The sequence below is a fragment of the Chiloscyllium punctatum genome, chromosome 27 (genome assembly GCF_047496795.1).
Source record: "Chiloscyllium punctatum isolate Juve2018m chromosome 27, sChiPun1.3, whole genome shotgun sequence".
In the NCBI taxonomy this organism is placed as follows: domain Eukaryota; kingdom Metazoa; phylum Chordata; class Chondrichthyes; order Orectolobiformes; family Hemiscylliidae; genus Chiloscyllium; species Chiloscyllium punctatum.
The window spans coordinates 51,165,910-51,192,833 of NC_092765.1; the positions used below are offsets into that span (position 1 = coordinate 51,165,910).

General features: G+C 42.3%; 1 protein-coding gene across 1 annotated transcript in view; it reads left to right on the forward strand.

Moving 5' to 3' along the window:
- The window catches only part of LOC140453267 (potassium voltage-gated channel subfamily KQT member 4-like), a gene marked incomplete at its 5' end in the record, with an annotated part of 635,590 nt that overhangs the window by 386,527 nt on the left and 222,139 nt on the right, over nt 1–26,924 (forward strand). The window contains one exon of the mRNA XM_072547825.1: nt 11,246–11,336. Coding sequence (XP_072403926.1) covers nt 11,246–11,336 — 91 coding nt within the window. The remainder of the gene's footprint in view (nt 1–11,245; nt 11,337–26,924) is intronic.

Below are 26,924 nucleotides of genomic sequence, written 5' to 3' on the forward strand. Positions count from 1 at the left end.
AAGAGATCAGTGCCAAGTTGGAGGGTTTGATCTGGGATGAAATGGGGGAGGAGGGTGGGGATGGGATGATGTAGGGGAGATTTGGAAACTGGTGAAGTTGATATTGATGCTATGTGGTTATAGGGTCCCAAGGCAGAGGATGAGATGTTCTTCCTTCAGTTGACGGTGGCTTGGATTTGGTGGTAGAGGATCCCCAGAACTTGCATGTCTTTGGAGGAGTGGGAGGAGGATTTAAGGTGATTGGCCACAGGGTGGTGGGTTATTTGGTGTGTGCGTCCCAGAGCTGTTCCCTGAACCACTCCACAAGTTGGCGTTCTGTCATCCCAATATAGAGGAGAACACATTGTGAGCAATAGATGCAATAGATGAAGTGGGTGAATGTGCAGGAAACTCTCTGCCGGATTTGAAATAATCCTTTAGGGCCTTGGACTGAGATGAGGGGGCAGGTGTGGGTGCAAGTATTTACCCCTCTAGCATTGACAAGGGAAGATGTTGGGAGTGGAGAGTGGCTTTTTGGGGGGTGTGGACCTAACGAGGGAGTCACAGAGGAAGTGGTCTCCGCGGAACACAGATAGGGGTGGGTAGGGAAATAAAAGTTTGGTGGTGGGATCTGACTGAAGGTGGCAGAAATAGCAGAGGATAATGCGCTGTATCAAGAGATTTGTGGGTGGGAACGTGAGGATCTTTGTTGCGGTTGAGGGGTGGGTTTTGAGAGGGGAGGTGCGGGTATGGAGGAGCTGCACTGGAGAGCATTGTTAATCACATGGGAGGTGAAATTGCACTCCTTGAAATAGGAGGACATCTATTTCAAACCCACCGACTCCCACAGCTATTTTGATTGCACCTCCTCCCACACTGTTTCCTGTAAAAACACAATCCCTTATTTCTAATTCCTCAGTCTCCGCCATATCTGCTCCCAGAAGGAGCAGTTCCAGTCCAGGACATCCCAGATCCCGGGGGTGGGGGAGGGGGGGAGTGGAGAGAGAATGGAGGAGATGGAGCACAAGGTAGATCGCAGTTGAGAGCAAGTTTCAATCAGATATAAAAGGAATACTTGGCAGAGAAGACATGAACATGATAAGTCACATGAGAGGACCGGAAAGCTAAATTATATCTGCTTTAATACAAGTACCCTGACTGTTAAAGTGGATGAACGTAGAGCATTCATCAGGACATGGATGTCTGCTGTCATTGCAATCACTGAGACATGGTTGAAGGAAGGGCAGGACTAGCAGCTCAATATTCCAGGGTAAAGAAGTTTTAGGTGTGCTGATAGGTGTGAATGTAAATGAGGCTGGGATGTAGATCAGTTTCAGATATGGGCAGAGAAATAGCAGATGGAGTTTAGACCAGGTATGTGTAAGGTACTGCACTTTGGGACAACAGATGTTAAGGAAAAGTATATATTTAATGGCAGGACCCTGAACAGCATTGATGGACAGAAGAATTTCGGTGTTCTCCCTGAAAGTGGCCATGCAAGTAAGTAGATAGTGTGGTGAAGAAGGCATACGCATGCTTGACTTTATTGTTCTGGCAATTGGGTAGAAGAGTCAGCAAGTCATGTTGCAGCTTTATAAGACTTTGATTATGCCACACTTAACAGTATTGTGTTGAAATTTGGTTGTCATATTACAGGAAGGTTGTGGAAGCTTTGGAGAGGGTGCAGAAGAGGTTTATCAGGATGCTGGCTGGATTAGTGGGTATGAGCATAAGGAACATGTTGTTTTCTGTTGAGCGGTGGAGGCTGAGGGTAGACTTGATAGAAGGCTGTAAAATTATGAAATGCATAGATAAGGTTGACGGTCAGAATCTTTTTCTCAGAGTTGAAATGTCTAATACTAGAAGGTGTGCATTTAAAGTGAGAGGAGGCAAGTTCAAAGGAGATATGAGGGGCAAGTTTTTAACACTGAGAGTGGTAGGAGTGTGGACACGCTTCCAGGGATGGTTGTGGAGACAGACACAAATGGCCCGTTTAAGAGACTTTTAGATAAGCACATGAAAATGCAAGGAACAGAGGGAAATGGACCAAGGGCAGGCAGAAGGGGTAAGTATCATTTGGTGTCATGTTTGGCACAACGTTGTGGCTGAAGGGCCCGTTTCTGTGCTGTACAGTTCTCTGTTAATATAGGTGGTATAATTAGTAAGTTTGCGGATGCCACAAAAGTTGATAGTGTTGACAGTGAGCAGCATGGTCTCAGCCTACAGCCTGATATTGATCAACTGGTAGATTGGGCAGAGCAATGGCAGGTGGCATTTAATCCTGATAAATGTGAGGTGATGCATTTTGAGAATTTTAATAAGGGAAGTATAGATACACAATGTAGGTCCCTAGGAAGTACTGAGGAACAAAGGGATCTTGCTGAACAAGTCCGTGGATCACTGAAGATATCAGCACAGCTAGTCAGGGTGGTGAAGAAAGGCAAAGGGGATGCTTGCCTTAATTAGCCAGGGCATGGAATATAGGAACAAAGAAGCCTTGTTAGAACCTTTTCAAACATTGATTAGGCCACAGATGGAATACCATGTGCAATTCTGTTTGCCACACTACCACAAGGATGTGATTACACTGGAGAGGCCACAGAAGAGATTCGTCAGGAGAATTGACGTTTCAGGCATAAGCCCTCCAACAGTCGATTCGCCTGCTCCTCAGATGCTGCCTGACCTGTTGTGCTTTTCCAGCACGAGACTCTCGACTCTGATCTCCAGCATCTGCAGTCCTCACTTTCTCCTTCGTCAAGATGTTACCTGGAATAGAAAATCTCTGTTGTGAGGTGGAACTGGACCGGCTGGGTTATTCTCCCTGGAGCAGAGGAGGCTGAGGGGGGAGTCTGATTGAAGTATATAAAATTATGAGAGGCATAGACACAGTAGATTGTAATAATCTTCTCCCCATAGCAGACATAAATTAGAGGACACAAGTTTAAAGTGAGAAGTAATTTTGAGGAAAGATATTTTCACCCAAAGTGTGATAGAAATATGAAATGTGCTGAGAGAGGAGGGTGGACATAGGCACTCCCCTAGCATTTAAGAAGCATCTGGATGAGCACTTAAAATGCCAAGGCATAATCAGCTATTGACCAAGTGCAGGTAAATGGGATCAGTGTAGTTTGGTGTTTGCTAGTTGACATTGACATAGTGGGCTGAAGGACCTGTTTCTGTGTTGTATGATTCTTTGAGAAAAAATTGATAGAAACTTCCATATTATAAATATTAATATCACAAATGAACATGTTTGAAACATTTCAAATTTAATGTAAAATCATTGCAAAATCTTTGAGAAACTCATACTTACTTTACATCAATTTAACCAAACAAAATCAATAGTAACTTGGACCTTGCTTCTTAATCAATAGTAGCTGTCTGTCTTGGGAGACGATGGAATGTGCCCAGGGATCTATGTCACTTTTGGTTTGAAACCATAATCACCACATTCCTGAGGGATGTGATTGCATTGGAGGGCTTGAAAAGAAGATTCATCAGGAGTATGCCTGGTATAAAGTATTTTAGCAGTGAAGAGAGGCTGGATAAGCTTGGGTTGCTTTCCTTGTTGCAGAAGAGATTGAGGGACGATCTGATGGAGGTCTTTGAACGTATGAGGGGCACAGACAGAGTAAATAGCAGCTTTAACCCTTTTATCGAAAGGTCAATAACACAAGAGCATAATTTTAAAGTGAAAAACAGGAGGTTTAGAGGGGATTTGAGGAACATAATTTGTCACCCCGATGGTGATGAGGATGTGGAATGCCCAAGAATGCCTGGAAGTGTGGTTCGGGTGGGAGATCTCATAACCTTTTAAACAGTACTTATATAAGCACTTGAACTGTCATAAATATTCAAGGCTATGGAGCAAGTGCTAGAAAGTGTTACTTGTGTAGGCATTAATAAAATTTTGGTGGTATAGATTCAGTGAGCGGAAGGGCCTTTTCTGTTCTGTGGGATTCTTTTGCAGTCCCTTCCAACAGTGTTGGCCTCAGGTCAACAAATTTTTTTTCCTCTTTCTGGTGGTCCTACTTTCCTTCTTTTGCTTTTTCTACACACTTCCCGACTGCTAACCCTCCAGCTGCTTGGTCAGTAATGATACCTTTCCGTGAATCAACTCTAATCCCAGTCAATTTTAAGTATTGTTTGTAAACATTATTGTTTTACAGATGTGGGTGATCTGTTAGTCTCAAGCTTTCTGCAAGTTCAGTATTGAATGTAAAAAGGGCACTGTATTAGCTAAACAAATAACAACTGCAAAATTGAGGTGCAGGGAGATCGAGGTGCTCTAGTGCATGAGTCAAAAAAAGTTAATTTTTTTCTTTTATTTATTCATAGCATGTGGGTGTTACTGGTTGAAGCAGCATTTATTAACCATCCCTAATTGCCCAGAGGGCAGTTAAGAGTCACCCACATTGCTGTGGGTCTGGAGTCACAGACTAGTTAAGGACAGAAGATTTCCTTCCTTAAAGGATATTAAGGAAGGAAATATTTTCCCAGACAATTAGCAATGGTTTTGTCATTATCCATTAAATTCTTACTTCCAGATTTTTATTGAATTTAAACTCCACCATAGCGAGATTTAAACCCAGGTGCCCAGAACATTTCCTGGGTCTCTGGATTAATAAGTGTAGCGATAATACCTCTAAGCATCACCTACCCCTAAATATAGGTATGACAAGTAACTGCTGTCTTACAATTAATGAAATGTTGCCCTTTATTACAAGAGGAATTGAACATAAAAGTAAGGATGTTATCCTTCAGTTAAACAGGGTCTTGGTGAGACCACATTTCAAAACTGCAATTAGATTTGTTTCATTTAAGAAAGTATGGAAATGCATTGAAAGTGGTGTACTAGACTGATACCTGGTTTACATGATTGTCTTAAGAAAATAGGTTGGACTGACTTTTCTTTCCACTGGAGTTTAAAAGCATGAGAGCTGATTTGTTGAAATTTATAAGGGCTGAGGGGTGACCGTATAGAGGTTTACAAAATTATGAGGGGCATGGATAGGGTAAACAGGCAAAGTCTTTTCCCTGGGGTCAGGGAGTCCAGAACTAGAGGGCATAGGTTTAGGGTGAGAGGGGAAAGATATAAAAGAGACCTAAGCAGCAACTTTTTCACACAGAGGGTGGTAGGTGTATGGAATGAGCTGCCAGAGGAAGTGGTGGAGGCTAGTACAATTGCAACATTTAAGAGGCATTTGGATGGGCATAGAATAGGAAGGGTTTGGAGGGATATGGGCTTGGTGCTGGCAGGTGGGACTAGATTGGGTTTGGATATCTGGTCGGCATGGATGGATTGGACCAAAGGGTCTGTTTCCATGCTCTATGACTATATTGGTTGGTCTTAATAAGTTGGATGTGGAATTGATGTTTTTTTTTGGTAAGTCCGGAACAAGGGGACACTGTTTTAAAATTAAAGGTTGCCCATTTAAGACCGAAGTGAGGAGAACTTTCTTCTCTGAGAGCTGTGCTTTGGAACTCTGCCTCAAAAGGGAGGTACAGGGAGGGAGGTGTCATTAGATATTTTCACAATAGAGATAGATAAATTCTTCTCGTGGGAATCAAACATTTTTGAGAGTGGATTGGAATGTGAAATTCGGAACATAAACAGACAGTCATGATCTTATTGAATGGTGGAGTGGGCTTATTTTGAGAATTATTTTGGACTCCTACATGTTGTAAAATGCATGTCCTTCAGTGTTCTGTCTCCAAAAGCCTGCTGTCTGCAACATTGCACGATTCTTCAAATTTTCTCAGGTTGGTGTCACTTCCAACATTTGCTCCAGCCATAATCCGCCATCCCTTTAGAGGTCCCGGCTTGTTTCAAGCAGTTTAGGCAAATGTATTGAGGTACTTGGCACTCATAATATTTACTACCTGTTGTTATGCTCAGCCAATCATCAAGTTAGGCACATCGCAACAGGAGCCTGTCAAGTCTGCTCTGCCATTCAATATAATTATGGCTGATCAAACACTTCAATGCCTTTTACCCACTCATCCTTATAAGCCTGAATGTTCTGGTAATTAGAAATCTTTCAATCTCTACCTTGAACATATGCAAGGACTGAACTTTCACAGCCCTCTAATGTAGATAATTCCAAGGACCGACAATCATCTGAGTACAAATCTAACCACTGCCCCTTGATACGCAATGACATTGTTGTAACTGAATCACTCACTATCAACATCTTGGGGGTTACCATTGATCAGAAATGGAACTCGAGTCACCCTATAAATATAGTGGCTACAAGAGCAGGTTGAATGCTAGGATTACTGCAGCAAGTAACTTACTTGCAGAATCTCTAAAGCCTGTCCACCATTCACAAGGCACAAGTCAGGACTGTGATGGAAAGCTCTACTTATTTGGATGGATGTAGCTGTGACAACAAGAAGCTTGACACCATCCAGAACAAACCAGCCTGCTTGATTGGCAATGCACCCACAAGCATTCAGCCATTAAACTATAGCAGCAGTATATACTTTTTACAACATGCACAAGAGATCCTTAGACATCCAACCCCAAACCCACAACCATTACCATCTAGAAGGACAAGGACAGCAGATACATGGCAACGTCAACACCTGCAAAGTTCCATCAAAACCACTCACCATCCTGACTTGGAAATGTCAGTGTTGTTAGTCAAATCCTGAAATTCCCTCTCAAAGGGCATTGTGGGTCTATTTACAGCACAAGGATTGTAGCAGTTCAAGAAGGCAGCTCACCATCACTTCTCAAAGATTATTGACCGGTGAGCCTGACATCGGTGGTGGGCAAGTTGTTAGAGTGAATCCTGACGGACAGGATTTGCATGTATTTGGAAAGGCAAGGACTGTTTAGGGATAGTCAGCAAGACTTTGTGCGTGGGAAATCATGTCTCACAAACTTGAGTGAGTTTTTTGAAGAATTAACAAAGGGGATTGATGAGGGCAGAGTGGTAGATGTGATCTATATGGACTTCAGTAAGACGTTTGAAAAGGTTCCCCATGGGAGACTAGTTAGCAAGATTAGATCTCATTGGAATACAGGGAGAAATAGCCATTTGGATACAGAACTGACTCAAAGGTGAAAGACAGAGGGTGGTGGTGGAGGGTTGTTTTTGAGTCTGGAGGCCTGTGACCAGTGGAGTGCCACAAGGATTGGTGCTGGGTCCACTACTTTTTGTCATTTATATAAGTGATTTGGATGTGAACGTAGGAGGTATAGTTAGTAAGTTTGCAGATGGCACCGAAATTGGAGGTGTTGTTGACAGAGTACAACGGAGTTTTATCAGATGGGCCAGTTGGTTGAGAAGTGGCAGATGGAGATTGATTTAGATAGATGCGAGGTGCTGCATTGTGGAAAAGCAAATCTTTGCAGGACATATACATTTAATGGTAAGGTCCTGGGGAGTGTTGTTGAACAAAGAGACCTTGGAGTGCAGGTTCATAGCTCCTCAAAAGTGAAGTCACAGGTAGATAGGATAGTGAAGAAGGCATTTGGTATGCTTTTCTTTAGTAATCAGAGCATTGAGTATAGGAGTTGGGAGATCATGTTGCAGCTGTACAGGACATTGGCTAGGCCACTTTTGGAATATTGTGTGCAATTCTGGTCTCCTTCCTATTGAAAGGATATTGTGAAACTTGAAAGGTTTAAGAAAAAATGTCCAAGAATGTAGCCAGGGTTGGAGGATTTGAGCTATAGGACGAGGCTGAATAGGCTGGGGCTGTTTTCCCTGGAGCGTTGGAAGCTGAGGAGTGACCTTATCGAGGTTTATAAAATCATGAGGGGCATGGATAGACAAGGTCATTTCCTTGGGGTGGGGGTGTCCAGAACTAGATGGGATAGGTTTAGGGTGAGAGGGAAAAGATATAAAAGGGACCGAAGGGCATCATTTTTCACATGAGGCTGGTGCATGTATGAATGAGTTGCCAGAGAAAGTGCTGGTGGCTGATACAATTACAGCATTTAAAAGGCATTTGGATGGGTGTATGAATAGGAAAGGTTTGGAGGGATGTGGGCCAAGTGCTGGTAAATGGGACTAGATTAGGTTAAGATATCTGGTCGGCATGGACAAGTTGGACCAAAGGGTCTGTTTCCGTGCTGTATATCTCTATGACTCTTTAACTAGGGATGGACAGAAATGGATGCATATCCCATGAGTGAATTTTTTTAAAAAGTATTTTTTTTATGTTTATTTGCTAGGTTGCATTGATATTCTATTCTTCTATTCCTTACCAGTTTCTTGTCCTCCTTAGCTGTATTCTTTAAAACATCTTGATCTTCAGGTTTACTGCTATTTCTGGCAACATTTTAAGCCTTTACTTTTTACCTGTACAATCCTGAATCTCCATTGGTATCCCTGGCTGACTGACCATTTTTGAATTGTTGAATCTACCACTACTATTTGGTGGCCTACAAATAACCTCAGTCAGTATTTGCTGTCCCTTGCTGATTTATAGCTCCACCCAACAGGTTTCATGGGTTGTTCTTCTAATCTGAGATCCTCCCTTACTAATGCACTGATCCCATCTCTTACTATCAGGATTGTGTTGGAGGATATTGTTGATCACGTGTAGTGTAGATTTAGTATATTTTAGCCATACAAACTCAATAAGCTGGAGGGCCTCTTCTGCATTGTATGATTTTATGATTATGTGCTACAATTGTTTCTGATAATTGCACTCGGTCAGCTCCTGTTGGAGGTAGCAGTTGTCCTGGTCAGGTCCTTGCTACCGCCTCAACCTGTCCACCCCTCTCACCCACTCCAACCTCGCAATGTGCAGCCTTCCAATCCCACCGCTCCAATCCCAACCTCGCCATCAAAGCAGCTGCCTCATGGGTGGCATGTTGGCAATGGACGCAGTAGTTAGCACTGCTGCCTCACAGCGGCAGACACCCGGGTTTAATTCCTGCCTCAGGCAACTGTTTGTGTGGAATTTGTACATTCTCCTTGTGTCTGCATGGGTTTCCTCCGGGTGCTCCGGTTTCTTCCCATAGTCCAAAAATGTGCAGGTTAGGTGAATTGGCCATGCTAAATTGCCTGTAGTGTTAGGTGAAGGGGTAAATGTAGGGGAATGGGTCAACTCCCACCACTCTAACCTCCGCAAGAATAGAAACCCCCTCTGGTCCTCACCTTCCACCCCATGATACAGCACATTATCCTTTGCCATGTCTGCCACCTTCAGCCAGACCTCTACACTCCTACCTGCGTTCTGCAGAGACCATTCCCTCCGCGACTCTCTCGTTGGGTCCACACCCTCAACAACCCACCGTCCACATGCAGCACCTTCCTTTGCTATCACAAGAGGTGTAAAGCCTGTGCCCTCACCTCTGCCCAAGGCCCTAGAGGATCTTTTCAAATCCAGTGGAGATTTTCCTGCACATCCACCCACTTCATCTATTGAGTCTATTGCCCTCGATGTGGTCTCCTCCACATCAGGATGACAGAACACCAACTGATGGAGTGGTTCAGGGAACATCTCTGGGATGCATGCACCAAACAACCCTCTCACTCCCTCAAAGACAGACAAGTTTTGGTCCTCCTCCACCGCCAAACCAAAGCCACCCGTCAACTGGAGGAAGAATACCTCATCTTCCGCCTCAGGAGCCTACAACCACACAGCATCAACATCAACTTCACCAGTTTCCAAATCTTCCCTATTCCCACCTCATCCCAGACCCAACCCTCCAACTTGGTACTGCCATCCTGACCTATCAGACCTGTCCATCTTCTTTCTCACCTATTCACTCCACCCTCCCCACTGACCCATCACAATTACCTCCCATCTGCATCCACCTGTTGCCATCCTAGCTACCCTCCTTCAGCCCCGCCCGCACCTGCGTAATTATCTCTCATTCCCCTTTCCCCTCCATATTCCTGATGAAGGGCTTATGCCCAAACTATCGACTCTCCTGCTCCTCGGATGCTGCTTGACCTACTGCACTTTTCCAGCCCCACACGTTTCAACCTGGACAATTGTATACTGTGTTCATTATATAATAATGACCACCATTTGTATTATAGATTATATTTGTTGTACAGTCATCATTAATAGATGCAAAGTCATCATAGTTCCCAAGGGCCATAGGGCTGCTCTCTTATTAAAGAGAGACAACTAGTTTAACCTGAGGTCACCATGTCTCAGGCAAGGGGAGAGGATGAGTTGGAGAGTCCTTTATGGGAACCTCATCCAGTGCAGGAATGAACACACACTGGCATCAGTCTGCAACACAAGCCAACTGCCAATCAACTGAAATAACTAAGCCCCATATATGTTTTGTAGTGCTGAATAGATTATGTAGTAATCATGAGCAATTGTAACTTAGCACTTTTTCAGTTGTAGAGTAATCAGGTAAATACTTTATCACTGTAGTGGGTACTGAGTGTGGGGAAGAAAAGATGGTGCTGAAGTAGCAATGTAACTGGACCAGTGCTGTAATCTACAACCCAGGCCTGTGACACGGGATGTGGGTTTGAATCTTACCAAGTCATCTGGCGAGATATAAGTTCAAATAACAAAAAATTGAAATTAAAGCCTAGTATTGGTGGTAATGAAACTATGATCAATTTACAAGGATATTGCCAGGGTTGAAGAGTTTCAGCTAGAGGGAGAGGCTGAATAGGCTGGGGCTGTTTTCCCTGAGGTGGGGAAGTCAAAACTAGAGGGCGTAGGTTTATGATGAGAGGGGAAAGATTTAAAAGGACCTTAGGGGCAACTTGTTCATGCAGAGGATGGTGTGTGTGTGGAATGAGCTGCTGGAGGAAGTGGTGGAGGCTGCTACAATTAGAACATTTAAAAGGCATCTGGATGGGTACATGAAAAGAAAGGCCAAATGCTGGCAAATGGGGACCAGATTTATCTAGAATATCTGGTCGGCATGGATGGGTCGGACTGATTGAGTCTGTTTCTATACTGTATATCTCTATGACTTCAGCAAAGTATTATAAATTAACAAATTATTAAGAAATACCCTCCAGAGGTTACTCCAGAGTAATCTAAAAGTAATCTTAATTTAAAAACACCCTCCAGAGATGCCTTACATAATAGACAGTCACTGATGATTATACTCCAGCAATGTCAGGTTAGTACAATATTCTAACACTTGTTTGTTAATCAGTTTATTTTTTCTGGAGTATGGATGATTGAATTTGGGAACAATTTGACACTCTAGGATGTTGAGATAAAAACACTGGAAGAGTGTGATCAATAACTCCAGAATATCTGCTATATCTCCTATCACATTTGCTTAATTTAATTACATTCTGTTTGTCTCCAACAGATTCCTGCTTGTCTTCAGTTGTCTCGTCCTGTCAGTGTTTTCCACCATACCTGCGCACCAGGATGTGGCAAATTCTGGACTCTTTATTCTGGTAAGAGAAACGGTGGGAAAAGTTTAACTGTACATAAATGTAACTAGCTAATTTACATTCAATACAATTTTGTAACTCAACATATTTGATTTAAAGTGGAACGGCTGAAACAATATTTAAGATCAGTAGATTGTGCAAGTAATAGTCTAATCTGGTCACAGATGATGCAGATCACCTGCCCCAATGATCTGTTGGATGATGCAAATGTAGTAGTGAGTCATATAACAGCAGGACCCTGGAGACCGTGAGAAATGGGACCAAGGTAAGGCCATAAGAACATATGAAATAGTCATCGGAGAATGCCATTTAGCCCTTTAAGGCTACACCACCAATCAACATGCTGATAACTGATTTTCTACTTCAACTCCATCCTCTCCCAAGTCCTTCAATTAGTTCAGTTTCCAAAACGCTGTTGGCCTTTGTCTTGAATGCACACAATATCTCAGCATTTACAATTCTCTAGGGTAGAGAATTCCAAAATCTCTTCAAGCTTTGAGCGTAAAAAATTCCTCTCATCTCAGTCTTGAATGGCCTGTTTTGTGACTGTGACCCCTTGTTCTGAATTACAAGCCAAGAGAAATATTTTCTTAGAATCTAACATTGGCCTCCTCCCTCCTCTGAACAAAAAAAAGGGAGAGGCAAGATTTAGAGGAAACAGAACGGCATGAGAGGAAGGAGAGCGAGTGTAAACTGCTTCTGGAAACTGTTGTTAGTGAGTAACAGGTAAGTTTTGAGAAATTGTTATCGGAGCAAAGAGCACCAGAAGTTTCAACGTTATAAGGATTAATTAACTTACAAGGGTATGACATGACAGGAGCTCCAAATTGTAGTCTGCTCCTCTTGCTCCCTGTGAGAAGCCGGGCATATTTCCAGTGCCTGGGATGTGCATGTGTGTGAGACGTGTCTCCAGCTGCAGCTCCTGGAAGCCCAAGTTTCTGAGTTAAAGCAACATCTGGGGAAACTGTAGAGTGCTCATGAGGCAAAGAGTGTTGTGGATAGCAGGTATAGAGAGGTGGTAACTGGGATGGCATGGTGGCTCAGTGGTTAGCACTGCTGCCTCATAACACCACAGATCTGGGTTCAATTCCAGCCTTGGGGACTGTCTGCATGGAGTTTGCACATTCTCCCTGTGTCTGCGTGGGTTTCTTCCAGGTGTTCCAGTTTCCTCTCTCAATCCAAAGATGTGCAGGTTAGGTGAATTGGTCATGCTAAATTGCCCATAGCATTCAGGGATGTGTAGGTTAGGTGTATTAGTCAGGGATAAATACAGGATAATAGAGCAGGGGAATGAGTTTGGGTGGATACTCTTTGGAGGGACAATGTTGTCTTGTTGGGCCGAATGGCCTGTTTCCACACTGTAGGGATTCTATCATTCCTTTCCTATCTGTGGAGTCTGAGTCTGCGTTATGATCACATTTCTATAGGTGGCAAGAGGGTAGCCAGGGAATGGGTTGGCCTACTCTAGGACAAAGGAGGGAATCTATATGCCGAGTCAGAAGAGGGAGGTGAGGCCCTAAACAAATATTTTGCATTGGTATTCACTAAAGAGAAGGAACTGGTGGAGGATGATCTCAGGGAAGGGAGTGTTGAGTTTCTAAATCAAAATGTTATTAAAACGGAAGAGGTGTTATGTGTCTTAAAAAGTATTAGGGTAGATAAGTTCCAGGGTCTTGATGGGATCTCTCCCAGAATATGGAGGGAGGCAAGGGAACAAATTTCTGGAGCATTGTCTTTGTATCCTCTTTGGCCACAGGTGAGCTCCCAGAGGACTAGGGAATAGCAAAGGTTGTCCCATTGTTTCAGAAGGGTAGCAGGAATAATCCTGGAAATTACAGGCCTGTAAGCCTCACATCGATGATAGGGAAATTATTGGAAAAGATTCTCAGGGACAAGGTCTGTACACATTTTGAAAAAAAATGGACTTATTAGTGATAGACAGCATGGTTTTGTGCAGAGGAGGTCGTGCCTCATTAACTTGATCAAATGTTTTGAAGAGGTGACAAAGATGATTGAGGGAAAAGAGATTGATATTATCTACATGGACTTCAGTAAAGCTTTTGACAATGTCCCTCATGGCAGACTAATACAAAAGGTGAAGTCACATGGTATCAGTGGTTAATTGGCAAGATGGATACAGAACTTGCTTAATCATAGGAGACAGAGTGTAATGGTGAAAGAGTGCTTTTTGGAACGGAGGCCTGTGACTAGTAACGTTCCACAGGGATCAGTGCTGGGACCTCTGCTGTTTGTGATTTACAGACAGTCAGTTTGCTAAAACATGATAGTTCTGTTCTCATGCAATCCCATGTCATTAGAAAATCACGTAATAACAGCACCATTTAAACTAATATAAACTAAAGAGTCATGTTATTATAACCAATAATGCTTTAAAGGTTCGCAGTTTAGAAACAGTGTTCCCAAGAACTAGCCATTTGGATACAGAACTGGCTCAAAGGTAGTGATGGTGGAGGGTTGCTTTTCAGATTGGAGGCCTGTGACCAGTGGAGTGCCACAAGGGTTGGTGCTGGGTCCACTGCTTTTCATCATTTATATAAATGATTTAGATGTTACTATAGTAGGCATAGTTAGTAAGTTTGCAGTTGACACCAAAATTGGCTGTATAGTGTAATCAGAACACCACTGGATCTTGATCAGATCAATGGGCCGAGGGATGGCAGATGCAGTTTAATTTAGATAAATGTGAGAGGCTGCATTTTGGAAAGGCAAATCAGGACAGGACTTATTCACTTAATGGTAAGGTCCTGGAGAGTGTCTTTAAAAAGGAGACCTTGGAGTGCAGGTTCATAATTCCTTGAATTTTAGTTAAGCCACACTTGGAATATTGAGTCCAGCTCTGGTAACCACACTACCAGAGGGATGTGAATCCTTTGAAGAGGGTACAGAAAAAGTTTACCAGGATGTTGCCTGGTATGGGGAATTTGGGTTATGAAGAAAGGTTGGATAGACTGGATTTGTTTTGAGTGGGATGCAGGAAGTTGAGGGATGACCTAATAGAATTTTGTAAGATAGTGAATAGCATGATAGAGTGGAAAGTATGAGGCTTTTTCCCAGGATTGAGGGGTCAATTACTAGGGATTTGCAGTGCAAGCGGGAAGGTTAAATGAGATGTACGAAGCAGGTTTTTCTCACAAAGTGTGGTGAGCACCTGGAACACATTGCCAGAGGAGCTAGTGGAAGCAAACATAATAACAGCATTCAAGAAACACCTGGATAAATATATGCATCGGAAGGGAACTGAGGGTCACTGAATCTGTCAGTGAAGGCAGTTTTGTTGGAAGGGCTACATATGTTGACGCAGGCTCGGAAGGCCGAAATGTGGCAGAGCTGTATTGTTCTTTCTTCTTTGCTTTTCCCTATGTTTTCACAGTTGGGCCTACTTGTTCACTTTTTCTCAGATTTGGAGGGGCTCATGAACAAATTTCATTGAAATAAGGGTTGGTACAATAGGAACACTTTTTTTAAAAAAAAATTCCAAATCAATAATTGATCATTTAAATAAATGAATAATTATTTAAAATAAGTGTTAAAAAAGTGGCAAGCAGCAGAGCTGAAAAATAAAACCTTCTTTGTCTTTTCAGTAAGAAACAGAATTAAAGCGAGACAGACGAGGTCTCCAGTCTTGATCACTGGTGAATGAGAGATGACTGAGAACAAGCTAAGGGTTTAAGAAACACTGACCTTGCTTTAGCCTCTAGTGGCAAACATCCTAAGAAGGTCTTGGTGGAATTCATATGAAAATGGGAATGAGAACCAGGTTACCTGTCAGCCTGGATCATTCTACTCTCCCAAGCTACTTTCTGGTGGTTTTAGTGGGGAGTAGTGTGTGAAAGAGGACATTGAGTGTGTGTCTGGCTTACTTGGTCTCTGTTCCTACATATTCTCAATGCTACACCTCTTTACGCACAATAGTGTGCCAATCCTCCTTCCTTTCTGACTCCATCCCTTCCACATGTTCTCACTTTCTCTCTCTTCCTCTCTATCGCACTGTCTCTCCTGCACTATCTCACTATCCATAAATATCTGCCCATCACTTGCCCTCCTTTCACTCTTTACTCCCCCTCCCTCCAATCTTCACTTCTCCTCCCTCCAATCTTCACTCTCCTCATCCTCCACTCTACACTTTCTCCACCTTTCACTCTCTCCTTAATCCTTCATTCCTGCCTCCCTCCACCCTTCACTCTCCACTCCTTCCATCCATCATTCTTGCCTCCTTCTTCCTTTCTCCCATCCTTTGCTGCCCCCATTTCAATCAATCACTCCTCCAATATTCCCTCTTCAGTCAATCTCCCTTATATCTCAGTCTTCCCATCTCCATTTGTTCCTCTCCTCCACACTTGCTGTCACTCAGTCACTCCCTCCCTTCCTCACTCAGCCACCCATCCCTCATTCTTCCCCCATAACCGCTCACATATTCCTCACTCACTTTCTGGCTTCCGTAGGTGTTTGACACAGAAACCCAACCTGTGCAGTGAGAGAAGTGGCTTCTGATTAGATGAACAGCTCTGTATAAAATATTTCACATGTTTATACCAGCATTTGAAAAACCCTTAACATTGTTTTGTGTTTCAAATTAGATTACCATTTTCATCTACTCAGTCTCTCCACAGAAGATGAAAAGTTATTCCAGAAGCCAGTCTCATGAACATTCATTGTGCTTCCTCTCGGGCAAGAGATTGCTAGTATTTATGTCCTTTAGTTAAAGAGAGCAAAACCGCAGAAATATTCTTTTGCCTGATATAATTGCACGAAGAACTCTTTTTACTTTTATATTCCAATCCATTCATGTAACAAAGTCTAACATATAATTTGCTTTCCTAATTGCTTGCGGTAATTAAGTTAACTTTCTGTAAAAAAAAACTGGACCCAAATAGCCAGCTAGCAGTTTTCTCATTGGCTGCTGAAGAATTTTCAACAACAACTTGTTTCTGGACCTAGTTCTCTGGAATGAAGTGGGCCAAGTGAATCAAGTGTTCACAGGAGAAGGTTGAGGGGACATACATCATTGTATCATAAGGTTTCGGTTGGTGTTTGAAAAGGACACGGGGCAATCAAGTGTAGGGATAAATGACATGAAAATAACCAACTTCAATGCAGTAACAATAGATTTGGCTAAAATAATTTGGAATCAAAGATTAACAGGTAAAGCAGTAACTGACCCATAGGGAACCTTTAAAGAAAAGATTGTTCAAGTGCAGTCAAAGAAGCATATTCCCACAAAGGGAAAATTTAGGGCAATAAGTTCAAAACTCCCTAACTGACAAAAGAAATTGTGATTAAAATGAAGCTGGAAAATTGCACTGAGATTCAGCAGAATATTGATATAGCCTGGTACTGATGGTAATTGAAAAGCACACAAGAGAAGGAATGTAAGAGTATGAGAAGAGAGTGACAGCTAAGATAAAACTAAATCCTAAAGTGACTACAGAGACATTAATACTAAAAGGGTAGTGAGAGAAGAGATAGCAGGCAGTTAGATATCTAGAGGAGATTTGTATGTGGAAACAGCGGTGAGGTAGTAAGTGAATATTTTCTATCTATCTTTTCTATGGATAAAGATGCTGTGCAAGTCATGGTGAAAAAGGATGTAGTTCAGCCACTTGAAGGGTTTAACATTGATAAAGAGGAGGGATTAGAGGGCTGTTAGTACTTAAAATTGATAAGGTTCTAGAATCAGTTGTGATGCATCCAAAGATATTGAATGATGTGGAGGAGCCAGTGTTGGACTGTGGTGGACAATGCTGAAAAATGTGATGCTGGAAAAGCACAGCAGGTCAGGCAGCATCCAAGGAGCAGGAGAATCGACGTTTCGGGCATGAGCCCTTCTTCAGGAAACGTCGATTCTTCTGCTCCTTGGATGCTGCCTGACCTGCTGCGCTTTTCCAGCAACACATTTTTCAGCTCTGATCTCCAGCATCTGCAGTCCTCACTTCCTCCTGCGGTGGACAAAGTTAAAAATCACACAATACCAGGTTATAGTCCAACAGATTTATTTGGAAGCATTAGCTTCTTGATCAGGTGTTTGTGATATTGTGCAAATACTGATCATGAAACTCAGGGGTGGTACCCAAAGGATTGGAGAATTGAAAATGTTACAACATTTTTCAAAAAGTAGTAAAGAAAAAAAAACAGTTATAGATAATTCAATTTAACATTTGTGTTGGGAAAGAATAATCATAGAATCTCGAGAGTGTGGAAACAGGCCCTTCGGCCCAACAAGTCCACACTGACCCTCCGAAGTGCAGTCCACCCAGATTCATACCCTCCCTATTACCCTATATTTACCCTTGACTAATGCACATTTTAGCATTGCCAATTCACCTAACCTGCACGTATTTTTTGGACTGTGGGAGGAAACCAGATGCAGACACAGGGAGAATGTGCAAACTGCACAGTTGCCTGTGGCTGGAATTAAACTCGCGTCTGTGGTGCTGTGAGGCAGCAGTGTTAACCACTGAGCCACCGTGCCATCCCACAGCTTTTCAAATGATGAAGAAATTGATTAAGGCAGAGCAGTGGATGTTATTTATATCAATTTAAGCAACGTCTTGGGAGAACTTGGTTTTGTGATTTACACATGAAAGAAGTGAAACTATCACTGTATTCTAACAGATGAAAGGCTTAACAGACAATCAATTTTTCAATGTATAATTTCAGTTACATCACACTGCAAATTTTTGCTATAAATTTTGTGTTACGATCGAGCCCTCCACAATCACCTGATGAAGGAGCGTCGCTCTGAAAGCTAATGTGCTTCCAATTAAACCTGTTGGACTATAACCTGGTGTTGTGTGATTTTTAACTTTGTACACCCCAGTCCAACACCGGCATCTCCAAATTAGGTCTTACTGCACATGGACACGGACTGCGTGAGTACCTGAGGAGTCATGAATGGTCACAAACATATGCAATCATCAGCAAATATTCTCATTTTTAACCTTACAGTAAAGGAAATGAAACAGCTGAAGATGGTTGAGCCTTGGACACTACTCTGAGGAACTTCAGCAGAGAATTCCTGAGCTAAGTTGATTTATCTGCAAGAAACACAAATATCTTCCTTTACGCCTGGTATGACTCCAACCGGGGATAGTTTTCCTTCGATTCCTATTGACTTTAGTTTCGTAAGTTCCTTTGTGCCACAGTTGGGGTCTCTACAGGAACCCAAATTGAGCATCATTTAGCAGGTTATTTTTCAGTAAGAGCTGCTTGATGGACACGGACATTCCCTACCCAGAGTATATTCTGTACCCTTGCCACACTTTGTGCATCCTCAAATGGAGAAGAACTGGTTCATCAGCTGAGAAAGGACTGTTGGTTAAAGTTAGCAGGAGGCCTCTTTGCCCATATTTGACCTGATGCCATGATATGTCATGGGGTCCATAGTGAATGTTGAGCACTCCCAAGGCAACTCCTTCCTGACTGCTACTGTATCACAATCTCTAATGGACCTGCCCTGTCAACAAGACAGCCATTCCCAGCTTTGGTGAGTGGAATAGCTCACGTCTTGCCTGTTAGGTGTGATCCTGTGAGAATGACTATAACAGGCTGTTGCTTGACTAGTTTGTGGGGCAACTCTCCCAAGATTAACAGAAGCCTGCAGATGTTAGAAAGGAAGATTATGCAAAGTCAACTGGACTGTGCTGCACCCTTGGTTGATATCAGGTGAACTGTCCAGTTTCATTCCTTCTGCAGACTTTGTAATGGTTATATTCAATTGAGTGGCTAGCCTGATCATTTCAGAGTGCTGTTAAGTCAACCATATAGCTGTAGATTTGCAGTCACACATGGGCCAGATATGTATGATACATTCTCCTTCTCTAAAGGATAATGAACCAGATTGTTTTTTACAATGATTCATAATAGTTTCCTGTTCACTGGTAGATGAGCTCTTAATTCCAGATTTATTTATTGAATTTGGTTTTACCATCTGCTGTGGTGGGATTCAGACCAATGTTCTGGAATATTAGCCTGGGACTCTGGATTCATAGCCATTGAAAATACACTATGGCACTGGCTCACCACATTGAGTTCATGGAGGTGCTATCTTTATCAATAATGTATTTGCTGTATCATTGCACATCTTGGTAAAGAAGCTCTGTGATTTCTGTGTACCTGGGAATGATTTTATGATACAAGCAGGGAATAATGCTAACTCTTTCATGTTTGATGGGGTTAGAAGGAAACAAATGACATTACATTGTTACGTGCAAGTTTACTCTCGCTGTTATCTCCCTGTATCCTAGAAAGTTAATTTCAGACACAGTGAATGTGTATTTCTCGGTGTTGAGTGTCAAATTATGTGAGCTCAGTGAGCACAGCTGTTAATTACTGATGGTTTGTCCATTCTATAAACAATGTCAGGTTTAGAATCCACCCCTCCTCTCCCCACCTCCCAACATCTGACACGTTTGAAGAACGAGTCTTCTGAGTGGAAGTAGAGTGAATCCCTCCTTCAGAAGGGCACCAGAAGCCTTTGGAGCTCAGTTTTAAAGTCTCTAATCCAGAAATGATATCCACATTCACTACAGACAGTATGTATACTGGTATTGACAGTGAGATACACAATCTGTACAGTGCAGATGTCAGTGAAATGTTCCTTTTTATCCCATTTATATCAACCATGTACCAGAGCTGTTAGGGAAATGCTCAAGAATCATACTGTACAGGATGGGAGTAAAATGTTCTATTTTGCCTTGTGCACATTTTGTGTTAACTGCCTTGGAGACAACCTTTTCATTCCCCATCATCATCTGTAAAAAATCTCATTAAATACTGCAGACACCTGACCAATTCAGTGTTTATGAACAATAAGCAAAATGCTAAGTTCATGGAAGGAATATTAACTGTATTAAGTATATTGCTGACAATAGTAAAACCAGCTTAGGGAGTACGAGTAAATAGTGCATAGGCTCCAAAAGTGTCTTTCTGCTGTACAAGGGAAATCTCCCACATAGACCGTTGGCACAAGATTCCTGCCTGACTCTGTCTTAATTAGAAATTTTAAATCTGTATATCCGGTGAAACTCAGATGCTAATTAAGTAATAAATCAAAAATGCCAATTAGATATTTTAAAAGAATATGAAATCTGCAAGTTTTCATTCACATTGGTTAGGTAATTAGCAGAGTGATGCTCCTTGGACTGTTTTGGATGTAGTTGTTTAATCAGAAGCTATATATCTCAGGCATCATGCTGTGAAAAATATGGAACCCAATCTGTGCCTTCACATAGTTTTGCAGATATTCAATGAGTTAGCTGAACTGTGAGGTTTCCAGTCTGTGCTGAATCAACTGATGTCTGTCAGTAAAGGAGTCAGCATTAATGACCTCAACTGTGTTGAGTTGTAAAGGAGAAAGTTGGCCAGTCCTCTCACACACAATGATGTTAACCTCATGCCTACCTCTTGATTCTTCCATGTGCCTCTAGTCATTCAACCGTAATCATCAAACATAGGACGTCACAATCACTGGTGCTCTTCCTGCTCACTTGCAGGACAAAGTTGCACATAATAGAAAGAACTAGAGTATTTTAACAGGGACAGCACAGCCTGAGCCCTAGAAAGGACATGATACGCCTCATTGTGCAACTAACTGCAACAGAGGCCAATGCATCAGAACACTGAGGATGATGGTGTGTTCATTTCTAATGTCCCTTCTCAAATCCCATCATGCCTTAATCCAGTTATTTTACATGAAGTGCAACCTGTGATGTTACTATTGCTTTCCACACAACTGTAATGGATGTTCCATATTGAAGGGCAATGATGGAACTGGAGTGATGAAGGAATGTTTTTCAAAGGGAAGCTGTATCTTAAAACTGTGTTCTCTGCCTGACTAGAATGAATGAACCCTGGATGGGTCCTTTCTTTCTTGTGTTTCTTCCTCCTTTATTTTTTCACTTTCTGTTTGCTGCTTCCCCTAACTGGCCTCAGGATGGCTGTTAGCAATGGTTATGCGATCATGATGGATAACTAGTGGAGAAAGCACAAACTACTGCAAAACTTCGAATGCACCCTGGCATATTCTGGCTTCTCTCATAAGTGGTCAAGACAGCAGAAGCATGGCTTTAGCAAAAATAAAAAAAACGCTAGAAAAGCTCAGCAGGTCTGGCAGCATATGTGGAGAGAAAGCAGTGTTAATATTTCAAATCCAATGATTTCTTCTAAACTGAACTGATGAGTTTCTCCAGCAATTTCTGTTTCAGATTTCCAAAATCTGCAGTTCTTTGTTTTATTTAATTGCTTTAACATGTTGGCGATCTGCTTCATGATGCTGTGATGGCAACAAAGATTTTATTATATGCCCATTATTCTTACATTATCCAGGTGATGCACCTAGAGGGTCTCACATGTTTGCAAACATCGATCATGTTCAACTTGGAGGCTTGAAGACAGTGTGAACAGCAGACTGTTTCAGGAAGAAGATACTGTTATAGCTTCCAGGATAACTGGCATTTATCAACAATAGGATTTTTATGTTATATCATAGAACAGTACCAGCGCAGATAGAAATCATTTAGAAAATTATGTTGTTATGACCTACTGGGGTACCATGTCCCAAACTGAATTTTGCTATTCCTGGATTCATGCGAAATATTTTAGCTCATTTTTAGGGTATGCATTGCACCCAAGTTTACCTGAGTTACAAGCTAAGATTTTAAACCACAGACATATAACGCTGGCTAAAACTGGCTCAAAGATGGAAGATAGAGGGTGGTGGTGGAGGGTTGCTTTTCAAACTGGAGGCCTGTGCCACAAGGATCGGTGCTGAGTCCACTGCTTTTGTCATTTAAATAAATGATTTGGATGTGAACAAAGGAGGAATCGTTAGTAAGTTTGCAGATGACACCAAAATTGGAGGTGTAGTGGACAGCAAAGAAGGTTACCTCAGAGTGCAATGTGATCTTGGTCAGATGGGTCATGGCTGAGGAGTGGCAGATGGAGTTTGATTTAGATAAATGTGAGGTGTTGCATTTTGGAAAAACAAATTAGGGCAGGATTTATACACTTAATGGTGTGGTCCTGGGGAGTGTTGCTGAACAAAGAGACCTTGGAGTGCAGGTTCATAGCTCCTTGAAAGTGGAGTCGCAGGTAGATAGAACAGTGAAGAAGATGTTTGGTATGCTTTCCTTTAATGGACAGAGCATTGAGTACAGGTGTGGGAGGTCATGTTGCAGTTTATTCGGAGACTGGTTAGGCCACTTTTTGAATATAGTGTCCAGTTCTGGTCTCTTTGCTATAGGAAGGATTTTGTGAAACTTGAAAGAGTTCAGAAAATATTTACAAGGATGTTGCCAGGGTTGGAGGATTTGAGCTGTAGGGAGAGGCTGAATAGGCTAAGGCTGTTTTCCCTGGAGTATTGGAGGCTGAGGGGTGACCTTTTAGAGGTTTATAAAATCATGAGAGGGCATGGATAGGGTAAATAGACAAGGTATTTTCCCTGGGGTGGGGGAGTCCAGAACTAGAGGGCATAGGTTTAGGGTGACAGGGGAAAAATTTAAAAGGGAACTAAGGGACAGCATTTTTCATGCAGAGGGTGGTGTATATATGGAATGAGCTGCCCGAGGATGTGGTGGAGCTTGGGAAGGTTACAACATTTAAAAGACATCTGGATGGATATGTGAATAGGAAGGGTTTAGACGGATATGAGGGAAGTGCTGGCAAATGGGACTAGATTAGTTTAGGATATCTGGTTGGCATGGATGAGTTGGACTGAAAGGGTCTGTTCTGTACATCTCTATGACTCTATAACACTACTAACTAAAACTCTAACCCCCTTATAAATGTATTAAAAGTATTGCAACAAATACAAAACAATACAAAGAAAGAATACAAAAAAAAGACAAAAACCCAACCTGCCCTTGTGTACAAAGGTATAAATATACATAGAAAAATATATAATTAAAAACCAACTAATTATTAACTAAATAAATAATAACCAACAAAAAATGTTTTTTATATATATATATAAATAAAAAATAACTCAACTCAGCCTAACAAGACACCCATACATTTGCAGTTCCTTCTCCCTGGATATTGGACTCATAAAGCACAATCGTTACAGTTATATAAAAACCCTTATTAATGTGGCAGATAAATTCACGTCCAGGTATTCCAAAAAGGGCTGCCATCTCGTACAAAAATTCTCAGTTTTGTGGTGTACCATACTTGTGAGAAAATCCAAGAGGAGATGCTCCATAACAATCTTCCACCAACCCGACAGGCCCAGGGGTTTTGAACACCCAAACTAGCAAGCTATTCTTTCTTGCGCAGAAATTGAAGGTGGTGAAAAGTTTTTTCTTATGCGCATCTACAGGGAACACACTGGGCAGGCCAAGAAGAAGAGAGATCAGGTCCTTCTCCACCCTTACACTCAAAATCCTCTCCATTGCACTCACCACTACACTCCAGTATGTTTGAAGCCTACTACAGGACCAGAGACAATGGATCAGAGTGCTCGTGCAGACCTTGCACTTGGGACATGTTGATGATACCCTGGTTTAAATTTTGACAAACGGTCCAGAGCCAAGTGGACCCTGTGGAGAATCTTCAACTGTAAAGCATGGGCCTTATTGCAAATTGATATCTTCGTTGCGTTTTCCCAAATATCTTCCCATGCCTCTGAGAAGACCTCAACGCCTATCTCTCTCTCTCTCTCTCCCACACCCTGCAGAGTCGATCAAACTCATCTGAGGGGGCACCCCCCCCCCCCCCCCCCCAATTAATGATATAAAGTGCTGACAGAAAGTGTACTCTTAACACTGAGCACCCTCCTCTCTGTTGGATTTGTAGGGATCAGTCAAAAGTGGAGTAGTTTTTAAGAATAAAATCCCTAACTTGAAAGAAATGAAAGAGGTCCCTGTTGGATTGCTCGTACTTATATGTTAACTGATCAAAGGACATCATTGTGTCTCCCTCAAATAAACTGCCCAACGTTTGAATTCTAAATCTATCATCCCCAGTTGAAAGCTTGACATACCCAGTAAAGGTGTAAAAGAAGATGTTTAGCCAATATTGCCTTCCCTCTGCTGAATTGCCCTCCATGCTTTAGCAGTATTGATAACTATTGGGTTATCCCTAATGGTCCTCATTTTGTCCAAAAACAACAAGCTAGTAAGGGGGCACCTTGCCTGGGTGGTTTCAATATCTAACCATATTGAAAGAGGGTCTAATTTAATGAGCAGCCACTTACGATGCCAAATAAAAGAGCTGAACCAGCCGTTCAGCCTCCTGAGTGTTTGCTTATTGAAAATCAGGATGATCATCCATATAGGGCATAACAAAGGTGGGAGGATATCCATCTTATTAAGAACTATCTAACCTAACCCTGAGACCAGAAGTGCCTCCCATCTTTGTAAGTCTTGTTTGATTTTGTCAAATAATTGCACAAAATTAGGTTTGAACAGCCAATCCGGAACTGGAGTAATGAATGTGCCCAAATACACAAAACCCCCCCTGTGACCGCTTAAATGGGAATCGATATTCACCCTCAGGACCAAGCACCTTCATAAGACTACCTATAGGCACAGCCTCTGATTTTGCAAAATTAATCTCATACCCCGAAAAGGTGCCAAGCGCACTGATGCAATCTATCAGGTGAAGCACTCATAGATGAAAAGGAAGATGAAAAGGATAGATGAAAAGGACCCTACTGGATTTGATGAAAAATTAGGACATTGTCCATATACAGTGAAATCTTATGTAATTTTGACCCCACTTCTGGAGCTGATATATTGGGATCCCTACGAATGACCTCTGCCAATGGTTCAATCACCAATGTGAAAAAACAGTGGCGAAAGGGGACAGCCCTGCTGGCTGCCCCTAAAAATGTTAAAATTGCTTGATTGTACCCCACTGATGATGACCACAGGGAAAGGGCCATTGTAGTGAACCTTTACCCATCTTATAAAGACTTCGCCCGAGCCAAACCACTCTAGTGTATAGAAAAGGTATGGCCACTCAACCAGGTCAAATGCCTTCGCTGCATCTAGAGAAATCACCAATTCCTGTATTGACTGTTGATGACATGCTTGAATTACATTTCGCAGCCTCCTATTGGAGGATCTGCGGTCCTTTATGAAGCCCGTCTGGTCCTCTTTAACAGTAGAAGGTAACACAGTCTTCAGTCTTAACGTAAGTGTCTTAGGATATTAAAGTCCACATTTAAGAGTGAAATGCGCCTGTATAATGCACAGTCCTCTGGGACCTTCCCCTTTTTAAGAATAAGAGAAATATTGGCCTTTGTCAGAGATGGTGGGAGACAATCATTGCTGTATGAGTCATTAAACATGTTGCAGCATCGGGCCTGACAATATGTTTATAAATTCCTTATAGAATTCACTGGGAAGTCCATCAGAACCAGCAGCTTCCTCTCTGAAGCTGCTTCACAGCCTCCTGCACCTCTTGCTCTGATAAGGAAACATTGAGAAAAGACTTTTGTTCGGGGGTCATGCCTGGGAGATTCAGATCCTTAAAAGAATTACTCCATTTTGGCCTGCCCCTCCTTACAACCCTCAGATTGGTATAACTTCGAGTAAAATCTCTGGAATGCCACATTAATCTTTTTGGATTCACATGTTAGGTTCCCAGACCCTTCCTTAATTGCCATAATGGCTTGAGGGGCATTCTTTTTCCTGGTGAGATATGCTAAGTACTTGCCTGTCACCATGCTCATAGAACCTTTGCTTTGCAAAGTTAAGCTTTTTCTTTGCCATCTGCGTGAGCACGGAATTCAATGCAGACCGCAGCGCCGTAACCCTCTGTAACTTGGCCAACGAGGGGCTGTCAAAGAAAGCCTTCTCAGCTGCTTTCAACCATGTTTCAAGGAGACGTTGCTGCTCATCCTTCTGCTGCTTCCTACTGGCAGAGTAGGAAATAACTAACCCCCGGCATAGGTTTGCTTTGGCAGTTTCCCAAAGGACGGATGGGCTACTAATTGAGCCTGAGTTAATGTCTAGGAACCCCCGAAATTTCCAAGAAATACTCCACAAACTTCTTATCCTTGAAGATAAAGGGATCCATTCGCCAATGCTTCGAACCCACTGTAATGTCCTTGATCTTAACCAACAGGTACACTTGAGCGTGATCAGAGATGGTAATATTACCAATTGTACAAGATGCCACCAAGTTCAGGGTTGCTACGGGGCGGGGGGTGGTCAGAAAAAGAAAACAATCCTGGTGTGACATCTGTGCAGATTGGGGAAAAAAAGAGTAAAATCCCTGCCTATAGGGTGGAGGCACCTCTAGACATCCACCAACCCTAACTCCACACACAGAACCGTAATTGTTTAGTTTGTACAGAAGGAATCAGGGGACCTTTGGGCAACCTGTCTACTGTGGAATCCATGATACAGTTAAAATCTCCCCCTATAATAATATGCCTGATCTCGAGACTGATCAGTTTAGAGAATGCATCTACCAAAACTCTAGCAATAAACATTTAAAATACCATATTCTTCCCCGTATATCAGGACTTTGAGAATACAAACCTCCCATATGTGTCTTTAACACACTCTAGTAACTTAAATGGGAGATTCCTCCTAACCAATATAGCCACACCCTTCTGGTATTAAA